We start from the raw sequence: 27,514 nt of genomic DNA, 5'->3' as shown, positions 1-27,514 counted from the left end.
TAATCAGATTGTCTTTTTATTGTTGAACTGTAATAGTTCTTTATATCTTGTGGATACCGTACCCTTGTCTTATTTATGGTTTGCAAATATTTTCTCCTGTTCTGTCACTTGCCTTCTTACTCTGTTAATAGTGTCCTTTAATGCAAAAAAGTTTTTAATTTTGATGGAATCCAAATTAGCAATTTTTTCTTTTGTTGTTCATGCTTTTGGTGTCATATCTATGAATCTATTGTTAAATTCAGGGTCATGAAGATTTACTCCTATGTTCTAAGAGTTTTATAATTTTAGCTCATATTTAGGCTGTCAATCCATTTCTAGTTAATTTTTGTATGTGGTGTGAGGTAGGCATCCAACTTCATTCCTTTGCATGTGGATGTCCACTTGCCTTAGCACCATTTGTTGAAGAGATTATTCTTTCTCCATTGCGTGGTCTAGGAACCCTTGTTAAAAATCAGTTGGCTGTTGATGTATGGGTTTATTTCTGAGGTCTTAGTTCTATTGCATTGATCTATATGTCTATCCTTACGCCAGTGCCACAGTGTTTTATCATAGCCTTGTAGTAAGTTTTAAATCAGGAAGTGTAAGTTTCCTTAGCTTTTCCATTTCTGTAAACAAAGTTGTTGGGATTTTGATAGGGGTTGCATTGAGTCTGTAGATTCCTTTAGGTAGTATTGCTGTCTTAACACTATTAAGTCTTCCAGTTCATCAACATGGGATATATTTCCATTTACTGTATCCTTTAAGACCTCTTTCAGCTGTGTACAAGTCTTACGTTTCCTAGGTTAAATTTATTCCTATATATTAATATTTTGTTATTTTGATGCTATTATAATGGTAATTGCTTTCTTGATTTTATTTTCAGATTATTCTTTGCTAGTGTATAGAAATCCAACTGGTTTTTGTGTGTTGTTTTTGCAGCTACAACTTCTGAATTTATTTATTAGCTATAGAAAGTTTTTCTGTGTATGAATTCCTTAGAGTTTTCTATATACAGGATTATGTCATATGCAAATAAAGATAATTTTATATCTTCCTTTCCAATTCAGACTCCTTTTATTTCAGGAATTTTTGTTTCCTAATTGCTCTGGCTAGAGCTTCCAGTACTGTGTTAAACAGAAGTGGCAACAATAGGCATCCTGTTTTGTTCCTCATCTTATGGGAAAAGCTTACAGCCTTTCACCATTGTATACAATGTTTGCTGTGGATTTTTCATCCATGGCTTTCATCATGTTAAAGAAGTTCCCGTCTATTCCTAGTTTGTGGAGTGTTTTTATCATGAAAAGATTTTGTTAAGTGCTTTTTCTGTATCAATTGAGATGGTCACATAGGATTTTTCATCATTGTGTTAATATGGTATAATGTGTCTTGGGGAAGATGGGGAATTGGGGAAGGATTGGGAGAGATGGGAATATAGGAATGAGACAGAGGGCTGTGCCGGCTCAGGAGAAGGAGCCCAGTGAGCCCTGCTTCTTCTTGTATTTTACCCACTTAATGAGATCTTTCCTCCTAGGTGAAGGAAAGAGAAGCACAACTTCTGCTGTCCCAGCCTCCAGGACAGAGCCCCAGGGTTGCATCTTTTTCTTCTTGCAGTCAGACGTGATGCTTCAGGGGTTGAAGCACTGGTTTATTTTCATGTGCTGAACCATCCTTGCATTCCTGTGATAAATCCCAGTTGGTCATGGTGCATTGTCCCCTTAATGTGCTCCTAGACTTTATTTGCTGGTATTCTGTTGAGGATTTTTACATCAAGAATCTGTTGAGGATTCTGTAGAGATACTGGTCTGTAGTTTTCTTTTCTTATAGTGTCTCTGTCTGGTTTTGGACTCAGGGTAATGCTGACTTCATAGAATGAGTTAGGAAATGTTCCCCGCTCTTCTATTTTCTGAAAAAGTTTGAGAAGGATTGGTGTTATTCTTCTTTAAATATTTGATAGAATTCACTATTGGTGGTTCTGGGATTTTCTTTTTGGGGGAGGTTTTTTTTATTATTGATTTAATCTCTTTACTTGTTATAGGTCTGTTCAAATGTTCTGTTTCTTTTTGAGTCAGTTTTGACAGTTTGTGTGCTTCTGAGCATTTCTCCATTTCGTCCAGGTTATGTAATTTATTGACCTGTAATTTTTTATAGTATTCTGTTATAATCCTTTTTTATTTCCTTAAGGTCAGCAGTGTCTTTATGTTTGTTTTTTTTTGTTTGCTCTGATTAAAAACAGTTTGCTTCATTCACATCTGTAGCTTCCATGCCAGGTAGCTTGCTGCCCAGACCCCCTTCTATAGTGACATTCTAGGGCTGCCTGGGGCGAATGTCCATTTTAAAAATTACTGGTCAGTTTTATCTACATGCATTTGCTCACTAGAGGAAGATGTTGAAGTATTTTCCAGTTTGTTTGCTGCATTCTTCTTCTGGGAGTTGTCTGGATCTGTGCCCTGCCCATTATCCACTGTGTTCTTATTTAGTCTTGAGGCCTCTTTACATGCTACAGATGGCCATTCTCATGTCACTTTTTTTTTTTTTTTTGGAGACAGAGTCTCACTCTGTTGCCCAGGCTGGAGTGCAGTGGTGCAATCTCAGCTCACTGCAACCTCCGCCTTCCGGGCTCAAACAATTCCCCCACCTCAGCCTCCCGAGTAGCTGGGATTACAGGTGTGTGTCACTATGCCCCAGCTAATTTTTTTTGTATTTTTATGAGAGACAGAGTTTCGCCATGTTAGCCAGGCTGATCTTGAACTCCTGACCTCAAGTGATCCACCCAGCTTGGCCTCTTAAAGTGCTGGGATTACAGACATGAGCCACCACACCCGGCCTCATGTGACTTTTAACTAAAAAAAGTATCAGAATAAAACAAAGCATTTCCATTTTGCTGGGTTTGCTTCTGCAGAAGTTTATTGATGTCTTAGGTTGTGTCCTTTGATACTCTGTCTTCATTCCTCAAATGGCTTAAAGCCTGTAGCCCTGCCATCTGCGTGGGAGGAGCTCTCTCTTGTTCTAAGTCTCCAAGCAGGTTTGCAAGGGGTATGGAGGAGCTCCAGGGAGGGAATGAGGAAAGAATAGTCCTGTGTCTGGAGTCCTGGGCATGTCCCAAGGCCAGGCTGCTAGGCCTGTGTCTGGGCCTCTTCTTGGCCCCCATGAGGATGAGCTGGATGGGTGGCTATGGTGTGGCCTGCAGGAGGGGCTCCGAGCTGCCTTTGGTGTTTTCTGCCCCCTCGGGTTACCCCTGGTGAAGTGATGGGGACAGCCTGGCTCTGAGAACCCCTCTTCCTTCCCTGCCCCCCGGGTGACTGGGCATTGGTGGCCCTCACCCAGGCAGCCTTGCTGGATGGCCCATTCATTGGGTCCTCATGGTGGGGCGTATCTAGACGCTGTATCTAGGTCCAGGCTGCAGAGGCCTTTCCAGGAGGACATCTCTGCAGCTCTTTCCCTCCACCCTGCTTTCTCGACAGAACACTGTCCCTGCACAGCTGTGCTCCATCTGGTCCAGGTTCCCAGACAATGAGCAGGGATTCTCCCTAGAGCTTGGCAGATGGAAAGTGCTTGAATGCCTAGGTAATGGTCTGTTTCATCTCATTGCAGCTGTGTTGGGGTGGAAGAGGAGGAGGCGCCCGACATCGACATATACCACTGCCCAAACTGTGAGAAAACCCACGGGAAGTCCACCTGTAAGTACCACAGCCCGAGCGGCCACCTCTTGCTGGCGAGAGCAGCATCCACCCTGCCTGGGCTGTGTGGAGGGCGAGGTCTCTGCTGGCCCTGGGCCCTGGGTTGCTGGGGGCAAAACGCCCTGAGTAGTGTCTAGGGCTGGGGACTCTGCCAGTCTAGCTTACTGTCCCCTGTAGCCTCACTAGGCCCACTGTAGCCCCTCCTGATCAGCTCCCGCTGGCAGGGGCAGCTGTGTACAGACCCAAAGGGCCTTCTGAGGCCTAGGGAGAGGCCAGACCAGCCTGAGTTAGGGGGACACGAACTTGGGGACCTGGATAAATGGTGATGCGGGGGTTTTCCAGGGTCCCCAGCCTAGCTCTGCCCAGCCAGCCACTGCCACACAGGGGGCACAGCCTGCCTGTGTTTTCTGGGCACGTGCATTGTTGGTGGGCTCTGTCCTTCCCTCCTTTTTCAGCCCTGCCTCATGCCACCCACCTCCTCCTCTGCAGAAAATCTTGGAGGGCCTTTGCTTTTCCCACACAGCCTGCTGTTTGTGTGTCATAAGGACTGAGGCTCCGTTTTCTTCTTGGCCTTTTCAGGTGTGCTGGGTCCTGGGATGCAGGCTTGGCTCACACTGTTCAGGTTCATCCAGGTGAGCTGGAGGTTCCATGAGCCTTGAGCTCCAAGCCTCAGCCCTGGTTGCAGACGGGGAGCTGTGTGGTGGTCTGCAAGGACTCGGGAGGGGTGTGGCCTGTAGACAGGACAGATGGTATGGATGTGGGTGTGTTTGTTTAATGTGGCGTCTTGTTTCCACGTCATTGGAGGGTCTTGGGTGCTCACAGAATCTGCAGGCTGGACATGGGCCCTGGCTGGGTCAGCTGATCACATCCCTGCTGACCTGGGCCCTGGACAAGTCTGTGGTATTTTGTTATGGCAGCCTGAACAGAGTATGACGTACACACGGGCACGTGCACACACACATACACATGCACAAATATGTAAGCATACACATACATGCACACGCACATGTGTACAGCCAGGCAGGGGCTGGGGGTCCCACCGCCTGCAACCTCAGCACTGTCTGCTAGTCTAGAATGTCTCTCCCTGGGCGTCTGGCCATAGGAGACGGGAAGGGAAGCCTGCACTGATGTTTTAGTGCAATAGAGGGCAGGTTGGGACACCAGGCCTCTGTCCAAACTCCCCGCAGGCACAGGAGCAGGGTCTGGGTGAGGCAGGCACACAGGACTCCCATGGCAGGTGGGCTGTTTTTGGGGATGCCTGGGGACATTAGAGAAATTGAAGCCGTGTGCTCACCAATGTGTAAAACCTGCCCAACCCCAGCACCACATCATTGCTCTACCCCAACCCCAGCTCATGCAAGAGCCCCCAAGCAAGGACCCCTTGAAACGTATGCTGACTATCAGGAGAAGGGGCTCCTGGCCCAGGGGTTTCCGACACTTTCTTTTCTACCAGTCTGAAAGCCTCTTCTCAAGTGATGCACACATGTACAAACCACACAAGAGCAACGCCACCCCAGCAGCCTCCTGAGCCCCCCACTCAGGGGACCTGAGAGGGTCCTGCCTCCCAGGAAAGCATGTCCTGGGGTGTCCTGGCTCCAACCCTGCTCTGCCCTGACACCTGCCCCCTAGGCCCCATGGGACAGCCCCAGATTCCCACTGGAAGCTCAGCCCTGTTTGTGTCATTCCTGTCGTAAAGACAGCTTGACCCTGAGCTTTCCGGGTGGGCTCATTGAGGTGCCAGAAGCACGAAGATACCCCGCCGGGCTGATCCTTCCTACGGTTTTTGAGCAATAACCAGATGATAGGTTAATGAGCTTGCCATAGGCAGATGCATTCTGAGCATAAATGCAGCCAACTCTTGGGGACCAGGAGTAAGAAGGCAGTTTAGGAATCCCGGAACCTCCCCACAGGCAAACCATCAGCCTGTAAGTTCAGAAGAGGGGCTGGCTTCTCCTCATCACCCTCTTGCATACTTGTTGAGGCTGTGCTGGGGAGCGGGGCGAGAACCGAAGCACATGCAGCGCTCACCGCTGCCCAGCGATGGAGAGGCACCAAGTGTTCAGGCCTTGGGAGAGGCCAACAGAGAGCAGCCAGGTCCTCAGAGTAGTGAGAGCCCCACCTCCCCAGCATCACCACCTGCCAGGCCAGGCCTCCAAGGCTCCCTCCACCCGGCCTCAGCTCACAGAACAGGGGTGCTGGAGCCCCTTCCACCTATTGCCTGCATCCTTCCTCTGCCCCTACTGATTCCACAGGACTCATCCTCCAGGGCTCTGGGGGTCTGGTGCTTCAGCTTGCAGCTGGGCCCCAGTTACTTTACTGGGCTTAAGTAATAGAAAATTGGTTTCTTACAGTTCTGGAGGCTGGAAGTCCAAGATCAAGGTGCTGGCTGATTCCGTGTGTGGTGAGGGCCTGCTTCTGGTTCATAGACAGTGACCTCTGGCCTTGTCCTCACGTGGTGGAAGGAAGGAGGCAGCTCTCTGGGGTCTCTTTTATAAGGGCACTAATCCCATTCAGGAGGACTTCATCCTCATGACCTCATCACCTCCCAAAGGCCCCACCTCCTAAAATTGTCACCTTAGGGGTCAGGATTTCAACAAATAAATTTTGGTGGGACGGATATTCAGTCCACAGCTGTGTGCATGTGTAGATGTATATGTGTGTGCATGCACGTGTGTCTGCATGCACGTGTCTGTGTGCTGAATGTGCTGTATAAATTCTGTGAGGCAGATTTTCAGTCATTATTGAGGGACGTGTTCTCCATCAGGACAAAGGTACACGGTTCTAGCGCCTTCCACCAGTGTGTATGCTCAGATTTGAAGTGAGTGTGCACTGTGCCCAGAGCCTGTCTGTGATGCCTCAGTTGGTCTTTGCATTGACTCCAGGCACGCCTTGCACACCAAGGCACTTTAGGGACAAGAGGGCCCCTCTGTGTCCTTGGAGAAGCTCTAAGCCAGCGCTGGGAACCTCTGGAGGCCTTGAGCCTGCCTTTACCTGTCCTGCTCCTGCCACCCTGGCTTGCGGGTGGGGATGGGGGCTGCTCAGGGTTCCAGAGCGAGCTGTGCCTGAGGCCTGGTCCTCACAGTTTGCCCCCTCTTTTTGAAAGCCACAGTGGTGGGGACTGCAGGATGCCTCCCTGTTCCAGTATGTCCCTTGAGCTGATTTTGGCCATGGCCTGTGGACAGGGACCATAGGCCCACAGGTTTACCTGACTGACAGATTTGGTACAGGGTGTCCCAGGGTACCTGACCAGGAACTCGGGAAGGCATCCCTATCTGATGAGGAGTGGTTAGAAGCAGCCCTGAATTGCAGCTCCTGACTTACACACAGTCACTTTTCTTATTGAACTGACTTTCCTCATCCCATCCTGCCCTGTGGGGTTGGGTTGACTCTGCTCAGCGGCTGTCTCGGTGTGTTGTCACAGGGGTGCTGTCATCATGCTCTGCATGTGGCTCTGGGACAGGGTGCCCCATGCCAGCAGCAGGAGGGACAGTCAGCCTCCTTGCCCCTCTGTGTACCTTTGCTGGTGACCTTGGCACGGCCCCACGTCTCTGGCCTCAGTTGCTTCACCCATGAGGTGTGGACCCCACCCCACAAGAGAGGAGGTACACAAGTATAGCCGGGGGCCCTTGGCCTCAGTGAGCGTCCTCAGGCAGGAGTGTGATTGATGAAATAATGACCATGCAGACAGGTGATGGGGAGGATGCCCTCCCCCTGCCGGCCATGCTGGGCGCCTGTGGGCTCCCCTCCGTGGCACCCTGTCTCTGTGGGCTGCCTCCTCTTCCTTGATCTCCTCAGACAGCCCTGAGGCCTCTCCCAGCTGCAGTGCCACTGCTGCCGCGTAACCACAGGGCTGCCTCGCACTCCTGCCTGGGCCGCTGCCATCCTGGGCCTTCATTGCAGCCCCTCCTTGGAGCCCTGCCCACACTCGGTGCTCCTCACAGGCGGGGACCTAAGGGCAGGAGGGAGCTCTGCTTGGTGCAGAAAGCTTAGCTCTGGAAGTTTCCTCCCTAGGTCCCGCTTGGCTGTCCCATGGAGTAGATATAACTGCCTCCATTTCCACGAGGTCTTCCAAGGCAGGGAAGGCACTTTGTGAACTCTGAAGCCCTTTGCTCCCTTGATATCCACACCTCCCCAGGTAGCAGCAGGCCCAGCAGGAAGGTGATGGTATTCATCAACAGTCACCGAGGCTTAGGACTGTTGGGGGGTCAGGAGGGTCTGGGCTGTCATTGGGGGTGTCTTTTTTCCAACTCCTTTACGCTCTGGGCTGAACATCTCAGCACACACACTTCTAGGGCCAGCCTTGGCCCCCTTCCCATCTCAGCTCTTAAGAAGCAGGGGCTCCCAAGCATCTGACACTTGAATGACACCTGCTCCAGCACCCCCAGCCTTGCAGGGAGCCAAGCTGCTCAGTGAGTGCTTGCAAACTGCAACAGGAGGGCAGGTTAGAGTTATCTGTGGCCCTGGCATTGTCTGGCTCAGGCTGGCACCAAGAGGGCAGGAGCATGGGCTGAACTGAGCCTTCTCTGTTGATAGTGATGAAGGCAGATGCATCTACCTCTCCTTCCAAGTTGCTCTGAAGCTGAGCAGCCAGTGTGACAAGGACGGGAGACTTCATCTGCTTGCAGACACTTCCCTGTGCCCACTGTGTGCTGGGCCCAGTACTGGTCGCAGGGGGCACCCAGGGATGAGCCCAGGGTCTGTTAGGAGCACCAAGCCAGCCTGCGAGTGTGTTCTGCCCGTAAACAAGCAGCTACCACACCAGGTGGCTTTGCCCTGAGAAAAGGCCCAGCGGAGTCTGGAGCAGACACTGTGCAGGTGCCAACCTATATCCCACGGCCACCCCACAAGGCCTGTGGGGGCCTTTCTCTAGTAGAGATGAGGCACAGAGATATCAAGTGATTTGCCCAAGGTTACACAGCTAGAAAAGGATTGGCCAAAACAGATTTGAACCCTTTTTGTTGCTCATCTGTGCCCAGTGCTTCCTTCAGAAGTCCTGGCTTCTGGCCTTGACTCTGTCGGATTTTGCCAAGTTTCCATAATGTCCACTTGAATTGTGGGCAGAGAGATTGAACACAATGCGAAGATTCTTTGCAAATAAGAGGTCCCAGCCCCACCCAGCCCTGCTCCTTTGAGTTGGTAGCAGATCCTGCTCAGAGACAGGCATTGTCACTAGGTGGTCGTTAGTTCCATTTGTCCCCACAGCCACCGAGACTCAGGAGAATGACACATGGTCTTCTAAGGTCCCCATCCCCTGCGCCCCCCACCTCACCTTTGTCTGTGAAGGAAGAGCACCGTACGGGCCCTGCCTGGCTCTGCTCTTGGATTCAGTCCCTTTCCTGCTCAAGGGTCAGCCTGTGTCAGACTCAGCCAAGCAGCCCCCAAGGAGGGCATCTCCATGCCCCGATGGGCCTCCCTTACCCCAGCTGCTCTTCTCTGCCTGGTTGAGTACAAGGCTGGGAGCTGGGGACATAGCAGGGTGGAGAAGAAATTGCTTCCCTCCCTTCAGGGACTTGAAGCCCAGTAGGGGTGTGTGTGCGTGCATAGGGCTTGCGGTTCGGTAGGAGTGTGTGCATGTGTACGTGTGTGTGCATGCGTGTGTGTGCATGCATTGTTCCATGGGCGTGTAGTCCACTAGGGATGTGTGTACATGTGCTCACATGCACATGTAAGAAGTCCAGGGTGTGTATACCTCGTGCCCCGGGAGAAGGTGTGACCTGGGCAGTGTGAGGAAGTAGGTGGAGTGGACAGGTCCATGGTTGGCGGTGGGCAGGGGAGGGCTGGAGTGTGGCCAGCACAGAGGAGCAGGGATGTACACCACCTGGAGAGGTGGGGAGGAGAGGGAACAAGGTGGTGGGACCTGCCCTGCCCCTGTCGGTGGCTGTGGCTATTGGGGTGATGGAGGTCCAAGTAGGGAGGTGACAGAGTCCAGCTGTGGAGGCCTTGGGATGGTGAGGCTGAACCGTGGCTGAGGACCTTTTCAGGAGTTGCCTCTCTGGTGGTCTCTGCAGACTCAGAGCCTGAATGAGGAGGGGTCCCGGGAGACCCCAGCTTCTGGGTCAGGGAATGGAGGACAGTGGTGCCATCCATGGTGAGGTGTGGGGTGGGAGAGGACACGAGGTTGAGGTGGGGAGTTGACTCCTCTCTCTGTGTGTGGCAGGGTGGGGGTGTCATCAGCCTTGGGAGGTGAGCGTGAGCCCAGCAATGCTGGGAGTTGTTAGTAGGCTGGGTGGGCCAAGGTTCTTAGGGGAGGTTGTGGAGCCCTGCTGGGCCTGCGCTGTGTGATGGACCTTTCTTCCGGTCTCCTCCACAGTAAAGAAAAAGCGGACCTGGCACAAACACGGACCAGGGCAAGCGCCCGACGTCAAGCCCGTGCAGAACGGCAGCCAGCTCTTCATCAAGGAGCTGCGGAGCCGGACCTTTCCCAGGTGGGCTGGCCCTCCCTCTGTGCTCCACCTACAGCCAGGGGATGTGCATTCTCTCCGTCCCTCGCCCTGCTATCCATCACTGGGAGCTCCCTCTGCTATGCTTGCTGGAAAGCAGGAAGCAGGAAGCCTGTCTCCTGGAGGCAGCATAGCCTGCACCAGCAACCCAGAGCTCCCTGCAAATGGGCCAGACTCTCCTCCCCTTGGTCAGCACTTCCCTGGGGGTGGGGGACAAGCATTGGTGACCCTTCTCCTGCTGGGTGGAAGGGACCTCTCTCCCAACCTGAGTATGCCCAGCACCTGCCAGGTACTCTCCTGAACCCTTGGCTCCCAGTCCTTCCTCAGCCCACACGCGTGCTCTCATGACCCAGGCAGGCGTCCTCCTCATGTCTCCTTCTCAGAGACCCCCAGTGCCCGCACTGTTGCTCTGCATGAGGGCAGAGGACAGAATTCTGGCCACAGGGAGGACGCAGCTGGGAGCAGCTCCTGGTGAGAAAGGAGCTATTTAGGGGAAGCACCTCCGAGCTGTCCTGTGGCCGTTCATGAGCTGGAGACAGTTTCTGTTTGTCACACAGCCTTTATTTCTCCCTCACTTTTGAGGGATAATTCCACTGGACACAGAATCCTAAGTTGGCGGGTTTTTTTTCTTTTGACATTTTAAATTCCAACTCCCTTCTTGCGTATGTGATTTCTGATGCAAAATCCAATGGAACTCTTGTTCTGACCCCTCTCTGGGCAAGGTGTTTTTCTCCTGGCTTCTTTATTTTTTCTTTTCTGATCTTTATTGAGATAAAATACATATAATACAGTTCACCCATTTAAAATGTGCAGTTCAGTGGATTTTACCGTATTCATAGATATGTGCACATCACTGATTTTGGGACGTTTTCATCACCCCCAAAATAAATCCCATTACCTTTATACATCATCCCTGTCTTCCCATCCCGCTTCCCAGCATGTCCTTAGCAACTACTAATCCACCTTCTTGTTTCTGTAGATTTGCTTCATATAAATGGAGCTCTACAACAAGACTGGCCTCTTTCATTTAGCAGAGTGCATTCAGGGGTCGTCTGTGCTGTGGCATGTGTTAGCACCTCACTCCTTTTCTGAGGCTGAATGATATTTCATCATATAGATACTCCACATAGGTACTCTGTCTATCCATTCATCAGGTGATGGTCATTTGCGTTGTTTCTACTTTTTGGCTACTACGAATAATCGTGCCATAAACATTTTTATATGAGTTTTTATGTGGACATATGCTTTTATTGTTTTAGGAGTGTAATTGCTGGGTCATATGGTAACTCTGTGTTTAACTGTTTGAAGAACTGTCAGACTGTTTTCCAAAGCAGCTTCCCCGTTTTACCTTCCTACCAGCAGGATATGAGGGTCTCCATTTTTTCACATCCTCACTAGAACTTGTTATTATCTGACTTAACTTGATTCTAGCCATGCGGGTGGGTGTGAACTGGTATCTTATTTTTTGATTTTCATTTCTCTAGTAATTAGTGATGTTGAGCATCTTTTCATGAACTTGTTGATCCTTGTATATCTTCCTTGGAAAAATGACTATTCAGGTCCTTTGCCCATTTTTATTTGTATTTTTTGCTTTTTTAAAAAAATTATTGAGTTTAAAAGTTTCATATATAGTGCATTCTAGATACAAGCCCATTACCTGATATATGATTTCAAAATACTGTCTCCTATTCTGTGGGTTGTCTTTTTACTTTCTTGATGATGTCATTTGAAGTAGAAAAGTTTTTAATTTTGATAAAGTCCAATTAATCTATTTTTTGTTGTTGTGCTTTTGTTCTCATATCTGAGAATCCATTGCCAAATCCAAAGTCATGAAGATTTATTGATATATTTTCTTCTAAGAGTTTTGTAGTTTTAGCACATACAGTTTGTTCTTTGATACATTTTGAGCATATTTTTGTATATGGTGTGAGGTAAGGATTGAACTTCATTTTTTTTTTTGCATGCAGCTCTTCATTTGTTGCAGTACCATTGGTTGAAAAAACTATTCTTTTGCTGGTAAACAGTCTTGGCACCCGAACTCAATTGGCCATAGATGTATTTGTTTCTGATATTAAATTCTATTCCACTGATCCATATATCTGCTTATGCCAGTACCACACAGTCTTAATTACTATAATAATTTATAGTAAGTTTTGAAATCAGGAAGTACAAGTCTTCCAAGTTTGTTTTTCTTTTTCTTTTTCTTTTTTTTTTTTTGAGATAGAATCTCGCTCTGTCACCCAGGCTGGAGTACAATGGTATGATCTAGGCTCACTGCAGCCTCCACCTCCCAGGTTCAAGTGATTCATCTGCCTCAGCCACCTGAGTAGCTGGGACTACAGGCTTGCACTATCATGCCTGGCTAATTTTTTGTGGTTTTAGTAGAGATGGGGTTTCACCATGTTGGCCGGGCTGGTCTCAAACTCCTGCCCACCTCGGCCTCCCAAGGTGCTGGGATTACAAGCATGAGCCACCACGCCCGGCCAGGTTTGTTTTGATCATTCTAGGTCCCTTTTATGTTATATGAATTTTAAGGTCAGCTTGTCAATTTTTACAAGGAAGTCAGCTGGGATTTTGAAAGCAATTGCTTTCAATCTGTAGATCACTCTGCAAGTATTTCGATCTTAACAATGTTAAAACTTCTAAGTTGTGAACATGGATACTTTTCCATTTATTTAGATCTTTTAAGTTTCTTTCAAGAATGATTTATAGTTTTCAGAGTATACATTTTACATTTCCTCTGTTAAATATATTCTGAAGTATTTTATTCTTTTTGGTGCTCCTGTAAATAGAATTGTTTTTTTAATTTTCAGATTGTTCATTGCTAGTGTATGGAAATACAATTGATTTTTATATGTTGATCTTGTATCTTGCAACCTTGCTGAACTAGTTTATTAGTTCTAATAGTTTTTTTTTAGAGGGTTCCTTAGTATTTTCTATATACATATGATCATATCATTTGCAAACTGAGATAGTATGACTTCTTCCTTTCCCATCTAGGTGACCTGTATTTATTTTTCTTGCCTAATTGCTGTGCCAAGAACCTCCAATATCACCTTGAATAGAAGTGGCAAGGTGAGGGTGGTCAGGGCCCCACTCAGTACTATCAGCATGCCACACCCAAGGGAGAGCTTCAGTTTCACTAGTCAGAGCTGGATGCAAGAAGGCAGCCCTCACCCCTTGGCACTACTTGCCACAGACTTAAACTCAGCAACAGTCAGCTGGGGCGGAATGATAAGTGGAAGTCCTGCTTTTCCAAGAAGAAAGCTCTCTAGCTGGGAGGTGGTGGGGATGAAGCCTGTGTTCTTGGCTGCAGCACAGTGGAGTGTCCTCTCTGAGCTCTGAATGTGAATGGAGGGAGCAGTCTTGGTCCAAATGTCACAGACCTTTCTTACTGAGTTTTTGGAGATTTTCTTAAATAGATGTTTCTTCATTTGCTCTTTGGTCTTGGGACCGTTTCCAGAGGCTCTGAATAATTGTTTTTTAAATAATTTTCACCAGTTCATTGTCATGCTGGAAGTTGACCTTGCTCATCTGACTTCTTTCAAGATATTTGTTTTGTCTTTTTTTTTTTGCGGTTTGAATATGATATGCCTAAGTGCAGAATTTTTGGCATTTATCCTCCTTTATGTGGTCTAATATTTTTGGATCTTTGGTTTCATGTCTGCCATTAATTTTAGACAATTCTCAGCCCTTATTACTTCAAATAAATATTTATTCTACTGCATTTTCTCTTCCCTTTTATATTCTCAATATGCACATTACACTGTTTGTAATTCTTCTACATTTCTTGGATATTCTACTCCTCCCCTTGACCCCCACCCACCTGCTTCTTTGTTCTGTTTGGAGTTCAAGCTGGAAGTTTTTTTGACGTAACTTCAGGCTTACTGGTTCTTTTCTTGGCGATGTCTAGTCTACTGATGAATCCATCAAAGGCATCCTTCATTTTTGCTTTTATTATTATTTTTTAATTAGTAGCCTTTCCCTTTTGGCTCTTAGTTTCCATTTTTCTGTTTACATTACCCATCTGTTCTTACATGTTGTCAACTTTTCCCATTAGTGTAGCTAACATATTAATCCTAGTTATTTTAAATTTCCTGTCTGATAATTCAGAAATCTGTGCTATGTCTGAGTCTTGTTCTGATGCTTGCCTTGTCTCTTCAGACTATGGTTTTTCTTGCCATTTAGCAGGCTTTATAATTTCTTGTGAAAGCTGGACATGATGTATTGTGTAATAGGAATTGAGGTAATTAGGGTTTAGTGTGAAGTTTTATGTTAATCTGGGTAGGACCTGGGCTGTGTTAAATTTGCTCTAGCTCTAGGTGCCAGAGATATCAGCTTCTTCTAGTTTCTTTGTTTGTTTTTCTCCTGGTTTCTTTGGGTTTTCCTAAGAATTTCATATTAAACAGAGTCTGTCTGCAGCTCTCTCAGTTATAGTCAGCTATTATTATACTGATGTATGGTGGTAAGTTTTGGGGAGGGGAAGTGTTCTATAATTTCAGGATTAAATCTCAGTTTTGTAGAGTCTGGGCTGTGATCATTAGGCATATTTCTCAACCTTTTTAATTTTTCTTTCCTTATCTGAGACAGGAAGGCTAGTGGGGGCTGGAGGTGACCAGTTGCCTTCCTCATGTCCAGTAGAGTCTGATACAGGGGAGCAGACTTTTGTTGTGGAGAACAACACTCTGGGTGTATTTAAAAATTGTTCCTATTTCCATCCTCCTGCCGGATTAAGGAGTTTTTAACTCTTAAACTGATCTACACTTAACTTTTGGCAGTTTGTCAAAAGTTATCACTTAAGTGTTCCTACAGGTCACTGCCTCCAGCAGCTTCTGCTTCAGGTAAGGCGATCTCAGCTATGATTTTCTGTCTCCTCAGATTTTGGGTGGGTGGTTGTTTGTCCTATGAGCTCGATTCTCTGATGAATATAAGAAAAATTGTTGATTTTCTGTTTGTTCAGCCTTTTTCTTGTGTGGAAGAGGGGAGTGACAACATCCGAGCTCTTCACGTGTTGGAGTTGAAACCGGAAGTCCAGTTCCACATTATTTTAGCCACCTTATATTCATTGGGTTATCTGTTGTTTTATTGTTGAGTTGTAAGAATTCTTTACATATTCTAGATACTTGTCACTTACCGGTCACTTTCTCCCATTCTGTGTTGTCTTTGTACTTTCTTGACAGTGTCATTTGAAGCACAAAAGTTTTTAATTTTAACGAAGTCTAACTTACCTCTTTTTTTCTTTTTATTGCTTGTGCTTTTGGTATCACTGCTAATAAATCATTGCCTAATCCAAGAACTTGAAGATTTATCCCTTTGTTTTCTTCTGTGAGTTTTATAGTTTAAGCTTTCATGTTTAGGTCTTTGACTCATTTTGATTGAATTTTTGTATACTGTGTGAGGTAGGAAGAATTTTATTCTTTTGCATGTGGATATCAATTTTTCCTAGCAACATTTATTGAAAAGACTGGCCTGTCCCCATTGAACTGTCTTGGCATTCTCATTGAAAAGCAGTTGATTGTGGGTGTAAGGATTTATTTCTGGGCACTCAAGTGTATTCCATTGCTCTGTATATCTTTTCTTAGGACAGTACCACAGTCTTGACTGTAGGAGCTTCGTATTGAATTTTGAGGTTGGGAAGGGTCTTCCAACATTATTGTTCTTTTAAAAATCTGTTTTGGTCATCTGAGTGCTTTGCATTTTTATTCAGCATTCCAAGTTTAGTTTGTCAGTTTCTGCAAAGAAGTCAGTTGGGATTTTGATAGGGATTGTGTGGAATCTGTAGATTAGTTTTCCGTTGTCTCTTGAATCCCACACCTTTCTTCTAGGTTTGATTTCCTTCTTATAGAATTATATCTTTTAGTTCTTTCAGCAAAGGCTTATGAAAAATATACTGTCTTGTCTGACAATGACTGTCTTTTTTCTTACATGATTCTAATATTCTCAAATGGATCTAAAGTTCTAGAGTGAAAGCTATTTTTCTTTAATTCTTTGAAAGGTATTTTATTGTCTTTTGACATCTGTTGCTAATGAGATGTCTGTTCTTAGTCTAGTTGCTGTTTCTTTATATTGTTTGATGTACTCGGTACATGAGTGTATGGTACTGCCTCTAGATGTTCATTTGTTTTTATTTATTCTGCTTAGAACTCAGTAAGCCCCTTTAATTTGGAGAGTCACATGTCACTTCTGAAAAATACTGTTTTCTCTTTAGTAGCATTTCTTCTGTATTCTCTATATCATTTAAAAAATTTTCTTCAAGTTTACTATTTTTTGAGCCATCTACTGTTTAGTGCATCCGTTGAGTTTAAAAAATTTTGATCATCATATTTTTTATTTCTAAAATTTCTATAAATTTCCTTTTCAGTGTTGCCACGTCTTTTTTCTTTCTTTTTTTTTTTGAGATGGAGTCTCGCTCTGCCGCCCAGGCTGGAGTGCTGTGGCCAGATCTCAGCTCACTGCAAGCTCCGCCTCCCGGGTTCACGCCATTCTCCTGCCTCAGCCTCCCGAGTAGCTGGGACTACAGGCGCCCGCCGCCTCGCCCGGCTAGTTTTTTGTATTTTTTAGTAGAGACGGGGTTTCACCGTGTTAGCCAGGATGGTCTCGATCTCCTGACCTCGTGATCCGCCCGTCTCGGCCTCCCAAAGTGCTGGGATGACAGGCTTGAGCCACCGCGCCCGGCCGTCTTTTTTCTTTTTTAATACATCCCAGTGCCTTGCCACATCCTCTTGTTTTCCTTCTGAATGTGTTCCAATATATTTATCTTCAAATCTCTTTTCAGTTGTTCTGTTCCTCAGTTCTGGTGATGTCTTTTGGCTGCTGTGTCTATTGACTGACCCTCTTGGTGGTTCACTTCCTTCTGTGGGGCGTGGTGCTTCAGAGGGGTCACATTCCATTGGGACTAGTATGTCCTTGGCTGCTGTCCACCTACAAGATGGTTTGTGTTTGCCTTTTGCTAAGGTCTTATGGTTTTCACAGATTAGTTCCAGATCCAGTTTGGGATTCCCAACCGATGGGTTTAGTGCGAGTTTGGAACTCTCACTGTTAGACAGGATCTTGGCCTTGGGATTCATCAAGGGTAATTTTCTGCCTGTGGCCCAGGTGGATGGGAGGCCTTCCCCGTTGCTTTCAGAGCTTCGTTTGCATGGTTTGTATACCTCGAGTTTCTCACACGGTTACCTGTACACATTCTTTCTTCTTCCTCACCGTCCAGTACCCCCTGGTTTATCTTTAACGCTATTCCCATGTGGTCAAAGCCAACGGACACTCTTCAGTTCTGATCTTAATTGCCCTCTTGGCAAAATTAGGCACTGCAGCCCTGTCGATCCTTGAAGTCCTGTCCTTTGTTGTGAATGGGTTTCCTCCCACCTACCTGCTTCCTCTCCTGGTAACTGCTCTCCTTGAGGCATTTCTGGGGACTCGGCTCCACAAACTCTTTAGCTCTTCTGAGCTTGTGGCCTGTCTACGCAACTGGCACGTCCCTGGACAATCCGACATGTATCTTAGACCACATGTGTCCCCAGATCAGCTCTTGGTCTGTCCCTGTCCCCTGCTCCTGCCCCTCTACCGTGGGCCCTCTGTAAATGGCCTCGCCTCTGCCCCTCTGCTCACAACAGTCTCCTGGCTGTCTGTATTTGCCTCTTCCTGTTCCCTCCCACTTTCTGAGCTATCACCAGACTTACTGATCTCCTGAACCCCCTTGGCCCTTTCCCTGTCCCTTAGTCTAGGCATGGTGCCCTGAGCCTCCTGATGCTCTGTGCCCCCACTCTGCCCTGCTGCAGGCCACTGTCCACACAGCCATGGACAACCCGCAGACTACACCGCTGCCCTACTTAGAATTCCAGAGGCTTGGCTGGGCGCAGTGGCTAACGCCTGTAATCCCAGCACTTTGGGTGGCCGAGGTGGGTGGATCACCTGAGGTCAAGAGTTCGAGACCAACCTGACCAACATGGTGAAACCCCGTCTCTACTAAAAATACAAAATTAGCCAGGCATGGTGGCACATGCCTATAATTCCAGCTACTCAGGAGGCTGAGGCAGGAGAATTGCTTAAAACCTAGGAGGCAGAGGTTGCGGTGAGCCAAGATCGCACCATTGCACTCCAGCCTGGGTGGCAAGAATGAAACTCCGTCTCCAAAAAACAAAAAAAGAATTCTGGTGACTCCCAGTGCTCTTGGTGTGCAAAGAATTCCTGCAGTTCCCATTGCTTCTGGTGTGCAGTGGGAGCCCTCCGGCTGTGGCTCCTGTCATTCCCATGCCTGCTGCCGTCTGTCCGCGCCAGAGACCTTGGGTGGTGCACTCCTCCCCTCGGCCCTGCCTTGCTGGGTGCTCTTGCCCCTGTTCCCTGCTGTCCTCCTCCCCAGTGCTGCTCACAGCTGTGCCCATCCCATAGAAGCATGTCCCCAGGGTCACCAAAAAGAGGCTGTTCTAGCAGGCCCTGTGGACCACAGCTGCCCAGGGGCCTCTCAGGGAGCAGGAGGCAGCCTGGGGCATGGAGTGGGGCTGAGAGCTCTGGGTCCAGCTGTATGACCCTGGGCAGACCATACTCCCCCTGGGCCTCATGTCCCTGGGAAGATTCCTAGGGTGTGTCAATGCTCTGCCAAGGTCATTTGTCCTGTTTGCCTGTGGGCCCCTCTCATCTGCCTCTGGCCCTGTGGTGGTGGCCATGTCCAGTAGGGAGCAGGCCAGGACTGGATGCTTTTGTCTGGGTCCTTGGGGCTGACACCGCACATGCTGTTCATCCTTGCCAGCCAGGGGCCTCCTCCCAGCCCTGCACCTCTGCTGCTTCCTCTGGGGCAGGAATGTGGGGACAGGCTAGGCAGGGCGAGAGAGAGACAGGAGACCTAGTTTTCACCCCGTGCTGTCTATGTGGCTTTGTCCAAGGCCTTCCCAATATCAGAGCCGTCTTAGTGGCTCTTGTTCCTGAGCTGTGATTTGGTGACCCTGCCAGGGAGAAGCACCTAGCTGGGAAGGGGTGCATGGGAGGTGCAGTGGAGGAGCTGCCCCCATCCTCACCTATGGGTCAGCCTGGGTGCTGGTGGTGGGGGAGCAACCTTGCTTAGGCCCAGGTGCCTCTTGCCTCTCTGTCTTGTTGGGAAGGACAGGCCCTTGTCACCTCTTGACATTTCCGTCTGACATGTGTGAGACCCCATGTCCCTGCTCTGGGAACAGTGGGGTTCTGGAGTCATCTGCCCTGGTTGCCCTATGGTCCCACGTGTGACATCATGGCCAGGCCTCCTCCTGTGGCTATGGGAGGTGGGTGGCCAGACCCAGGCTTGCTTCTCCAGTGCCGAGGCCCTGTCCACACCTGTCCTGGTATAGGAGGCCTCAGGTCCGATGTGGCCTCTGACCTGATGTGGCCTCTGACCTGTGCTTCTCTGCAGTGCTGAAGACGTGGTGGCCCGTGTGCCAGGCAGTCAGCTTACACTGGGCTATATGGAGGAGCACGGCTTCACCGAGCCCATCCTTGTCCCTAAGAAAGATGGGCTGGGTCTGGCTGTCCCGGCCCCCACGTTCTATGTCAGCGACGTCGAGAACTACGTGGGTAAGTGCCATCCCCTTCACAGTGCTCTGGGACTGGAGCCGGGAGTGCTGGGGCACCCACCACTGTGCATGCTGTTTCCCCGCGCCCTGGCTGTGTCCCATGTGTGCCGTGAGCAGGGGAGCCTCAAGGCTCACTGTACTGTTCCCGGTACTCTTAGATCAGACCCTGCATCCCACTGAGATGACAAATGACCTGGCAGATTCCTTGCCCTCCCAGGTACTCTGACTGCAAAGTGGGGGCTGGTCTGGGAGACCCTGTGATTCTGGCAGCTATGAATTGTGTTACTGTGGGTGCCACTCGACACTGCCATGCCTGGAGGCCCTGGTGGTGCGGGCCCATGTCCCCATCCTGGCTGCCTGATTAGGGGCCTGGCCCTCCTCATCTGCACCGTGACCTGCCCCCATGGCACCAGAATCTCCTCATCTGTATTCCATCTGGGTTCTAGCCAGTGCCATTGCCATCAGCAGCACCCATTTCATGTCCCCTCCAGAGCTACTGGGCTCAGGTGGGCACTTGTGGGTAGAGGAGGCACCTGTGGGGGTGCCGTTCAAGAGGCAGCGGCAGGGAGAGGCCAGCACACCTAGCAGTGTCCCTGACAGGTCAGCAGCCACACGGCCAAGCATGGAGGCCCACATGGTTGCAGGGCCTCAAGGTGCTCATGGGGGATGCCTGGATGGCCGGCCTGGGGAGGAACAACCCTGAACGGGCAAACGCCCAGGACAGAAGATGGGCAGGCAGGCACACTGGCCTCTCAGTGCTGGGGCTCCGAGATGACTGGCCCCACCGCTCTGAGCCTCACTCTCTTCCTCTGTGCACCCCTCATGGGGTATGTGCTGGAGGTGAAATGAGGTCACCTTTACAAGCCTGTGGACACATAGGGGCACCCACCAGGAGGCCATCAAGTTCCATTTCAGCAGGGGGCTAGGGCCATGGATTTTCTTTGGAGCCACATGGCCACCCTGGGGCTACCGAGACTGGGCTCTCACACTCGTGGTGAGGAGGAAGAGCGAGCACCGTGGTAGCTGTCAGACATCTCAGGAAGAGGGCCTAGAAAGTGCCCATCCCGGGGCCTGGGGTGAAGGTGTTGGGTGTCCATGCAGAGGGGCTGATTCTGTGGGGTTCTTACTGAGGAGGAGGGCAGGCTGGACATAGTTGGAGCCGTGGCACTAGCTCTGTGGCTGATCCTGCCCTGAGCTGGGATCCAGCGCCTGGTCTCGCCTGTGCTCGGCTTTCCCACAGGTTTGCCTGAGAGGGGTCCATGGCCATCTGGTGGGCTGTTTCTGTCTTGCTGCACAGTGCTGGTCAGGCAGCCTTGTGTACCCCCACTGTAACGTTCATGCTCGCCGGGCCAGTGCTCTTTCTCACCTTCCCAGACCCTGGCATGGTGCATGCAGGATAACTTCTAATACACAGTGAGGGCCTGCCCAGTGCCAGGCACTTTTCTAAGCTCTTCCCATGTAAGAGCTAATTTCCTCCCTTCCACAGCTCTGAGAGGTGGGTCCTACCCTGCCACCAAGACCCTGGACTCACCTAATCATGCGGGTGGGGCCTGGTTTGTCCCCTGGCCCTGTTCCCTTCACAGCTGTCCCTGAAAAAGCAGGGAGGAGATGGTTCGTAGTTTGTATTGCTTCTATGTCTTTCGTTTTCCTCTTAATTTTTTTTTTTTATGATGGAACTTTTTAAACACGCACAAAATTAGAGAAACAGTAAACCCTCATGCACGTAGCACCGGAAACAAAAACCACCAGCTTTCGGCTGATTTTCTGTCTCCCTACTTTTTTGTTCTCTTGTAGTATTTTAAAAGGAATTCTGATCATGCATGGTAGCTCACGCTTGTAATCCCAGCACTTCAGGAGGCTGAGGTGGGTGGATTTCTTGAGGCCAGGAGTTCAAGACCAGCCTGGCCAACATGGCAAAACCCCGTCTCCACTAAAAATACAGAAATTAGGTGGGTTTGATGATGGCACTGGTAGTCCCGGCTCCTCAGAAGGCTGAGACAGAATAATCACTTGAATCTGGGAGGTGGAGGTTGCAGTGAGCCAAGATCGTGCCACTGCACTCCAGCCTGGGAGACAGAATGAGATTCCATCTCAAAAAAAGAAAAAAGAAAAATTCTTTTTACATCCATCATTTTACCCATAAAAATTCCAGTACATAGCTCTAGCAGACAATTTTAAAAATATATAATCACAGTTCCATCATCGCACTCGATAATATTAACAGTAATTCCTTGGTGCATGTAAGACCCAGTTTAATTCTTCCCAGTTGCCTCAAAAGTGCCTTTTTACATTTGGCTGTGGAATCCAAATGAGACCCTCACATTGCATTTGGTTTTTATATCCCTGAAGTCTCTTTTATTCTGACAGCCCCATCTCGTTTTATCCTGTTGGTTTGTTGGAGAAAAGGCCATGTTGGTCCTGCAGAATGTCCCACATCCAGGATTCTGTTGCCAGCGTCCCCAGTGGTATCACTAAGCAGGTCCCTCTGTCCCAGGTGTTTCCTATAAACTCGTGGCTAGAGGCTTGTTTGACTTGCCTTCAGGTTTTTGGCAGGACTCCCTCTGAGTGGGTGTGCTTCCATCCGTGGGGAGGCCTATCGTGCCTGACCACACTCTTGCAGTGATGCAGACAAGGCCAGTGGCCCCGGCACCCACCTCATCTGTCCACACTAATCCCACGGCCTTGCAGTTTGTGGTCAGAGGAGCCATAGAGAACTATTGCAAAGGGAGACTGGCAATTCTGTCCTTCCTTCTCCCTCTATCAGTCATGAGTCTTTTGTAAAGAAATTTTCCTCTCAGCTCATCTGGTTATCCTGAACTTTTCTTTGTCAACTACAGAAAAGCCTTTTCCCTTTATTTATCAGTTTGCCAATTCTCAGAGTAATGAATAGGTGCCCTAGAAGTGCAGGGGTTTTGATAGCTTAATTTTTAAAATGTAGGTATGTCTCATGAATTACTTGGAACACACACTAAAATGTATTTGCTATTCGTCTGAAATTCAGGCAGGCCAGGCGTCCTGTGTTTTTATTTGTTAATCTGGCCACCCTCGCTGAGGCCTGTGACCTGGCTGCGTCGCAGCATCACCAGGTCAGAGGAAGAGTAGTCAGGGTACTTTGTTGAGCCAGGGGAAAAGCAGGCAGGTGAAGCTGGACGTTGGCACCTAGAGCCTCTGCACCCAGCCCCTGGCAGCTCCTGCTGTGTGTGAGGGCAGCCAAGGCTGTGTGTCCACTCCACACATCCTGGCCTCAGGGAGGCTGTGCCACCTTCCCAGGGTGCTCAAGCTCCTCCCGCCACCTCCCCAGGGCCGGAGCGGAGTGTGGATGTGACAGATGTCACCAAGCAGAAGGACTGCAAGATGAAGCTGAAGGAGTTTGTGGACTATTATTACAGCACCAACCGCAAACGGGTCCTCAACGTCACCAATCTCGAGTTCTCCGACACCCGGTGAGTGCTGCCACCTGGGGGTGTGGGGGTTGGGGCAGGGGCAGGGGTGGGGCGCTGTGCCGTCCTTGGTGAGAAGCACAGGGCGAAGGTCTCAGAGTTGGAATACTGCACATGGCACACACTGATTTTTCCTGTCTCTCTCTCTCTAAATTTTTTCATTTTTTCCTCTTTTTTTTTTTTTTTTCTTTAAGGCTGGCCCACAACTGACTGTTTCTCTTTTTAAAGTATGAAGGTGACACATTGAGAAAAATTCAAACAAAAAAAGGAGCAGAAAGGCAAAGCATCCTCTGGTCTTGGCCCTCCCCATCCCACTCCTCAGAGAGAACCGTTGGTAACGGTGTGTAGTTTTTTTCCAGAAGGCACACATTCATGACACACTGAGACCTATAACACACCCACTTCTGGACACACAACATTCAACGCTTATTCATGGACACACCAATACTCATGACGCCCACTCGTGGACACACTCATGACACTCACACTGACTCTTGGACACTCCAATGCATGAGACATTCATGACACTCTGACCCTCACATTCGCTCATGGACATACTCATGACACGCTTACCCATAGATATGTCCCGCACCCACAGTCATGATACCTCATACCTACTCACAGACACCGATGCGTGGTGCACTCACACTAATGGACACACTCGCCAACACACTCGTGACACAACACATCAACACTCATGGACGTACTCATGACACGTAGACACGACACACTAGCGGACACATGGACACACGTGACACACTCAGCACTCACCAACACAGTGTACACTCACACACGGACACATTCGCTGACACACTTCTGACATATTCGCAACACACCGGCAGCACCGCTCACATGACTTGGACGTGGTACACACACTCATGGACATTCACGGACACATTCCTGATGCACAGACACTGACACACTCAGACACAGTCAGTAGACTCATGACACGCTTATGACCGGCACTTCCTTGATCCATTGAGATACTGACTCACTGGCACACTCACCCTCCTAACACCTGCATCCCTGGCACAGTTACCAACACCTGCACACACCCTCCTAACACCTGCATCCCTGGCACAGTTACCAACACCTGCACACACCCTCCTAACACCTGCATCCCTGGCACAGTTACCAACACCTGCACACACCCTCCTAACACCTGCATCCCTGGCACAGTTACCAACACCTGCACACACCCGTGTAGACGCCTACACTCACACACGAGATACTGCAGGGGCGGCTTCTGTGACCCACCTCCCTGCTTTCCAGGCAAGGCGGGACCCACACAGATATGCCTTGGTTGGCCTGGTCCCCCTGAGTTCCTGGCGCTAGTTGTCGTCAGCCCTGCAGTCACTGGCTGGGGCATCCTCTGTCAGGGCTGACCTACACTAGCCTAGCTTCCTGGTGGCAGAGCTGCTGGCCCTGCACTTTGTGGCTCTGACCTTGTTCTCCCCACGGGCTGCCGGCTTGGGTGTGGTCGGTGCCTGCCCTGGATCCACCCCTCACCCCCTCTCCAACACATCGTCTCTGCCCTCCTGCTGGCCCCTGGGAACGATCCAGAACACTCAGTCACTGTAAGGCATGGGTGGCTAAGGATGGCTTCAGTCTTCATGGTTTCCATCATGCTTGTTTCCTGAAAGCACATAACATGTGCAAAGGGGCAGGTAGGGAGAAACAAAAGTATTATCTAAAACCACACCAAGAAAGAGAATACAAAACTATACCAAGAGTCACAAAAAGGTAATATGACTGTGCATGGTGGCTCATGCCTGTAATCCCAGGACTTTGGGAGGCTGAGGCAGGAGAGTCACTTGAGGCCAGGAGTTTGCAACCAGCCTGGGCAACAAAGCAGGATCCTGTGTTTATTTAAAAAAAAAAAAAAAAAAAAAAAATAGTAATGAGCTTTCAGTTTGGTTTGAGCTTCCTAACAGCAAAGGCAAAAAGGGAACTGGAGTGGGTTACGGTATCAGAGAAGGTGGGATGTATTGCTTTGGTACCAAACAACATAACTGAGTCGTGTTTCCATCAGCTTAATTTACTGCCCTGCCTGGGTTGAGGGGTTCTCACAGAGAGATGTCTGGGTTATAGAGCTAGGGAGAGATGGTACTTTGGCATGTGGTTTTCTGTTGGGCCTTTCAGGGCCATCCCTTTGCCTCCTGTTTCCACAGGCCTAGTCCGTGGACCATTAGGGGGTTGTTTGCAACTTTTGTTGGGCACTTACCTACCAGAGCCTTCACATGGGCTTGGGTGGGGGCCATGGAGTGGGCTCTGCTTCATCGTTAAGTCTGTCCCCAAGGATGTTGGTCAAGCAGGTAAGGTCAGGCCTGATCCCATGTGCTGTCTGGGGTAGCTCTTGGGGCCTGCTGCCTCAGGGGGGCCCACAGTGACCAATGTACCCCCAGACCAGAGAGATGCCTGCTGTGTGGCAGGTCTAGGGTGATGTGCCCACTGCTGGTAATTCAGACACACATCACATCTGGACTCTGCTCATGGTGGCCTTGCGTGTCCATGGGGGCTTCGAGGACCAACCCCCTGCCAACTCAGAGGAAGATGTGGCCTGCACCTAAACAGGCCAAGCGAGGGGAAGAAGGACGTTTGAGGGTGTGGTGGGCGACAGGGACAGCCTGGCTCTGTGGTGTGTGGTGTTTGAAGGGCATGGCTGGAGATGGGTCATGAGGGCCCTTGTGGCAGGGAACCCTCTCCTGTGGGCGGCAGTGTGCCCAGACTGCTGAGGTTTCAGAGGTTGGCAGTGGTTGTGAATGGGGGCGATGAGGACTCATGGGGGATGGAGAAGGGTGCTAGTTTGGAACATGCTGGAGATTTAAAGGTGAGGTCTGTGACTGAAGCTGGTAGGATTGGGGATGGCGGGACTCTGCTTGTGATTTGTGACAGTCTTGTCCAGGGACAGCTTGTCTAGGTTGGTGTGGCCTTTGGGTAGAGACAGCAGCACTTGCAGATGGGCTGACAGAGACATGACAGACCCTGTCTTCCTGGAGGCAAGAACTCCCAGATCTGGTTCTTAGTGGCAGCTGAAATGTCACTACACGGGTGCTGTTGAGCTTGACTTTTTTTTCTTTTTTTTGGAGACGGAGTCTCACTCTGTTGTGTAGGCTGGAGGGCAGTGGGGTGATCTCAGCTCACTGTAACCTCTGCCTCCTGGGTTTAAGCAATTCTCCTGCCTCAGCCTCCCAAGTAGCTGGGATTACAGGCACACCAACATGCCCAGCTAGCTAGTTTTTGTATTTTTAGTAGAGACAGTGTCGTGTCTCGCCATGTTGGCCAGGCTGGTCTCAAACACCTGACTTCGTGGTCCGCCCACCTCTGCCTCCCAAAATGCTCAGATTACAGACGTGAGCCACTGTGCCCAGGCTAATTTGACGTTTTTGATGAAATGTAACGCATTTTATCCAGGACAGTGACATTTCATTGAATCGAAGACTGCCTCTGCATCTCCCTGTCTTCTCTGGAGATGAGCTGGCTGGATTTGACAGTGACCTGACATGGCCAGGGTTCGTGGGCACCCTGTTGTCAGCTCTGGAGAGCAGTGGCTGTTATCCAGGTGACGCCACAGGCACCTGGGCTGAGTGTGAGAAATGATATCTACGCTCCAGCCCAGTGCACCACAGCCACGTGCATGTGGCCAGTCTGGAAAGACTTGCTTTCCAGTTCCCAGGAAAGGAGGTTCCCTCTTAGGGGTGGATGGTTTGGGGGCCTTCTCATCGTCTTCTGAGGGTGGAGGCCAACATCAGACCCAGTCTCCTGCCAGGGCCACAGCCAGTGCCTGGGCTTGTTCTGCCCTCTGTGATCCTGTTTGCTCCTCTGTGAGATGGGAGCTGTGACACATGACCTGCAGGTGGTGAGAGTGTGTGGGACATGCCTCACGGAGCCTGTTTCCCTCTCCAGGGGACATCAAAAAGGGAGTCCCAGGTTCCCTCACCACCTTCCTCTCCCACCCCCAGAATGTCCAGCTTCGTGGAGCCACCTGACATTGTGAAGAAACTGTCCTGGGTAGAAAACTACTGGCCAGATGATGCATTGCTGGCCAAGCCCAAAGTGACCAAGTACTGCCTGATCTGCGTGAAGGACAGCTACACCGACTTCCACATCGACTCTGGGGGCGCCTCCGCCTGGTACCACGTGCTCAAGGTGAGCCATGCCCCTCAGCCTTGCCATGACCATGACCCATCTGCAAGATTGTCTGCAGTCCCCACAAGTCCTGACTGTGGCCAGGATGCCACTCCCCAGAGGGCCCTGGACCGTCCATCCCTGGGACGGGAGGCCTCTGGAGATACCTCTGGGTGGAGGGGCAGGGGTGCATGTGGGACCAGAGAATCGCATGAGTGTCTCCTTGTTCTAATGGGATTCAGGCTCATTAACAATTGGGTGAGGCCGCTGGGTGACCGTGCACTTAGAGGAGAAAGGGGGGTGTTGCAAAGACA

At 49.6% G+C, this 27,514-nt stretch overlaps 1 protein-coding gene across 4 annotated transcripts in view; it reads left to right on the top strand.

Moving 5' to 3' along the window:
* The window catches only part of PHF2 (PHD finger protein 2), a 108,020-nt gene that overhangs the window by 55,478 nt on the left and 25,028 nt on the right, over positions 1-27,514 (top strand). For all 4 annotated transcript variants that reach the window (XM_033236708.1, XM_033236709.1, XM_033236710.1 and 1 more), the window contains exons 2-6: positions 3,571-3,656; positions 9,967-10,081; positions 19,473-19,633; positions 22,934-23,075; positions 27,035-27,221. In XM_033236708.1, coding sequence (XP_033092599.1) covers positions 3,571-3,656; positions 9,967-10,081; positions 19,473-19,633; positions 22,934-23,075; positions 27,035-27,221 — 691 coding nt within the window. The remainder of the gene's footprint in view (positions 1-3,570; positions 3,657-9,966; positions 10,082-19,472; positions 19,634-22,933; positions 23,076-27,034; positions 27,222-27,514) is intronic.

Source organism: Trachypithecus francoisi, unplaced genomic scaffold, assembly GCF_009764315.1.
Source record: "Trachypithecus francoisi isolate TF-2019V2 unplaced genomic scaffold, Tfra_2.0 Lachesis_group16, whole genome shotgun sequence".
Classification (NCBI taxonomy): Eukaryota; Metazoa; Chordata; class Mammalia; order Primates; family Cercopithecidae; genus Trachypithecus; species Trachypithecus francoisi.
Note: the sequence above shows the minus strand (reverse complement) of the source record. Positions and strands in the feature narration are given on the sequence as shown.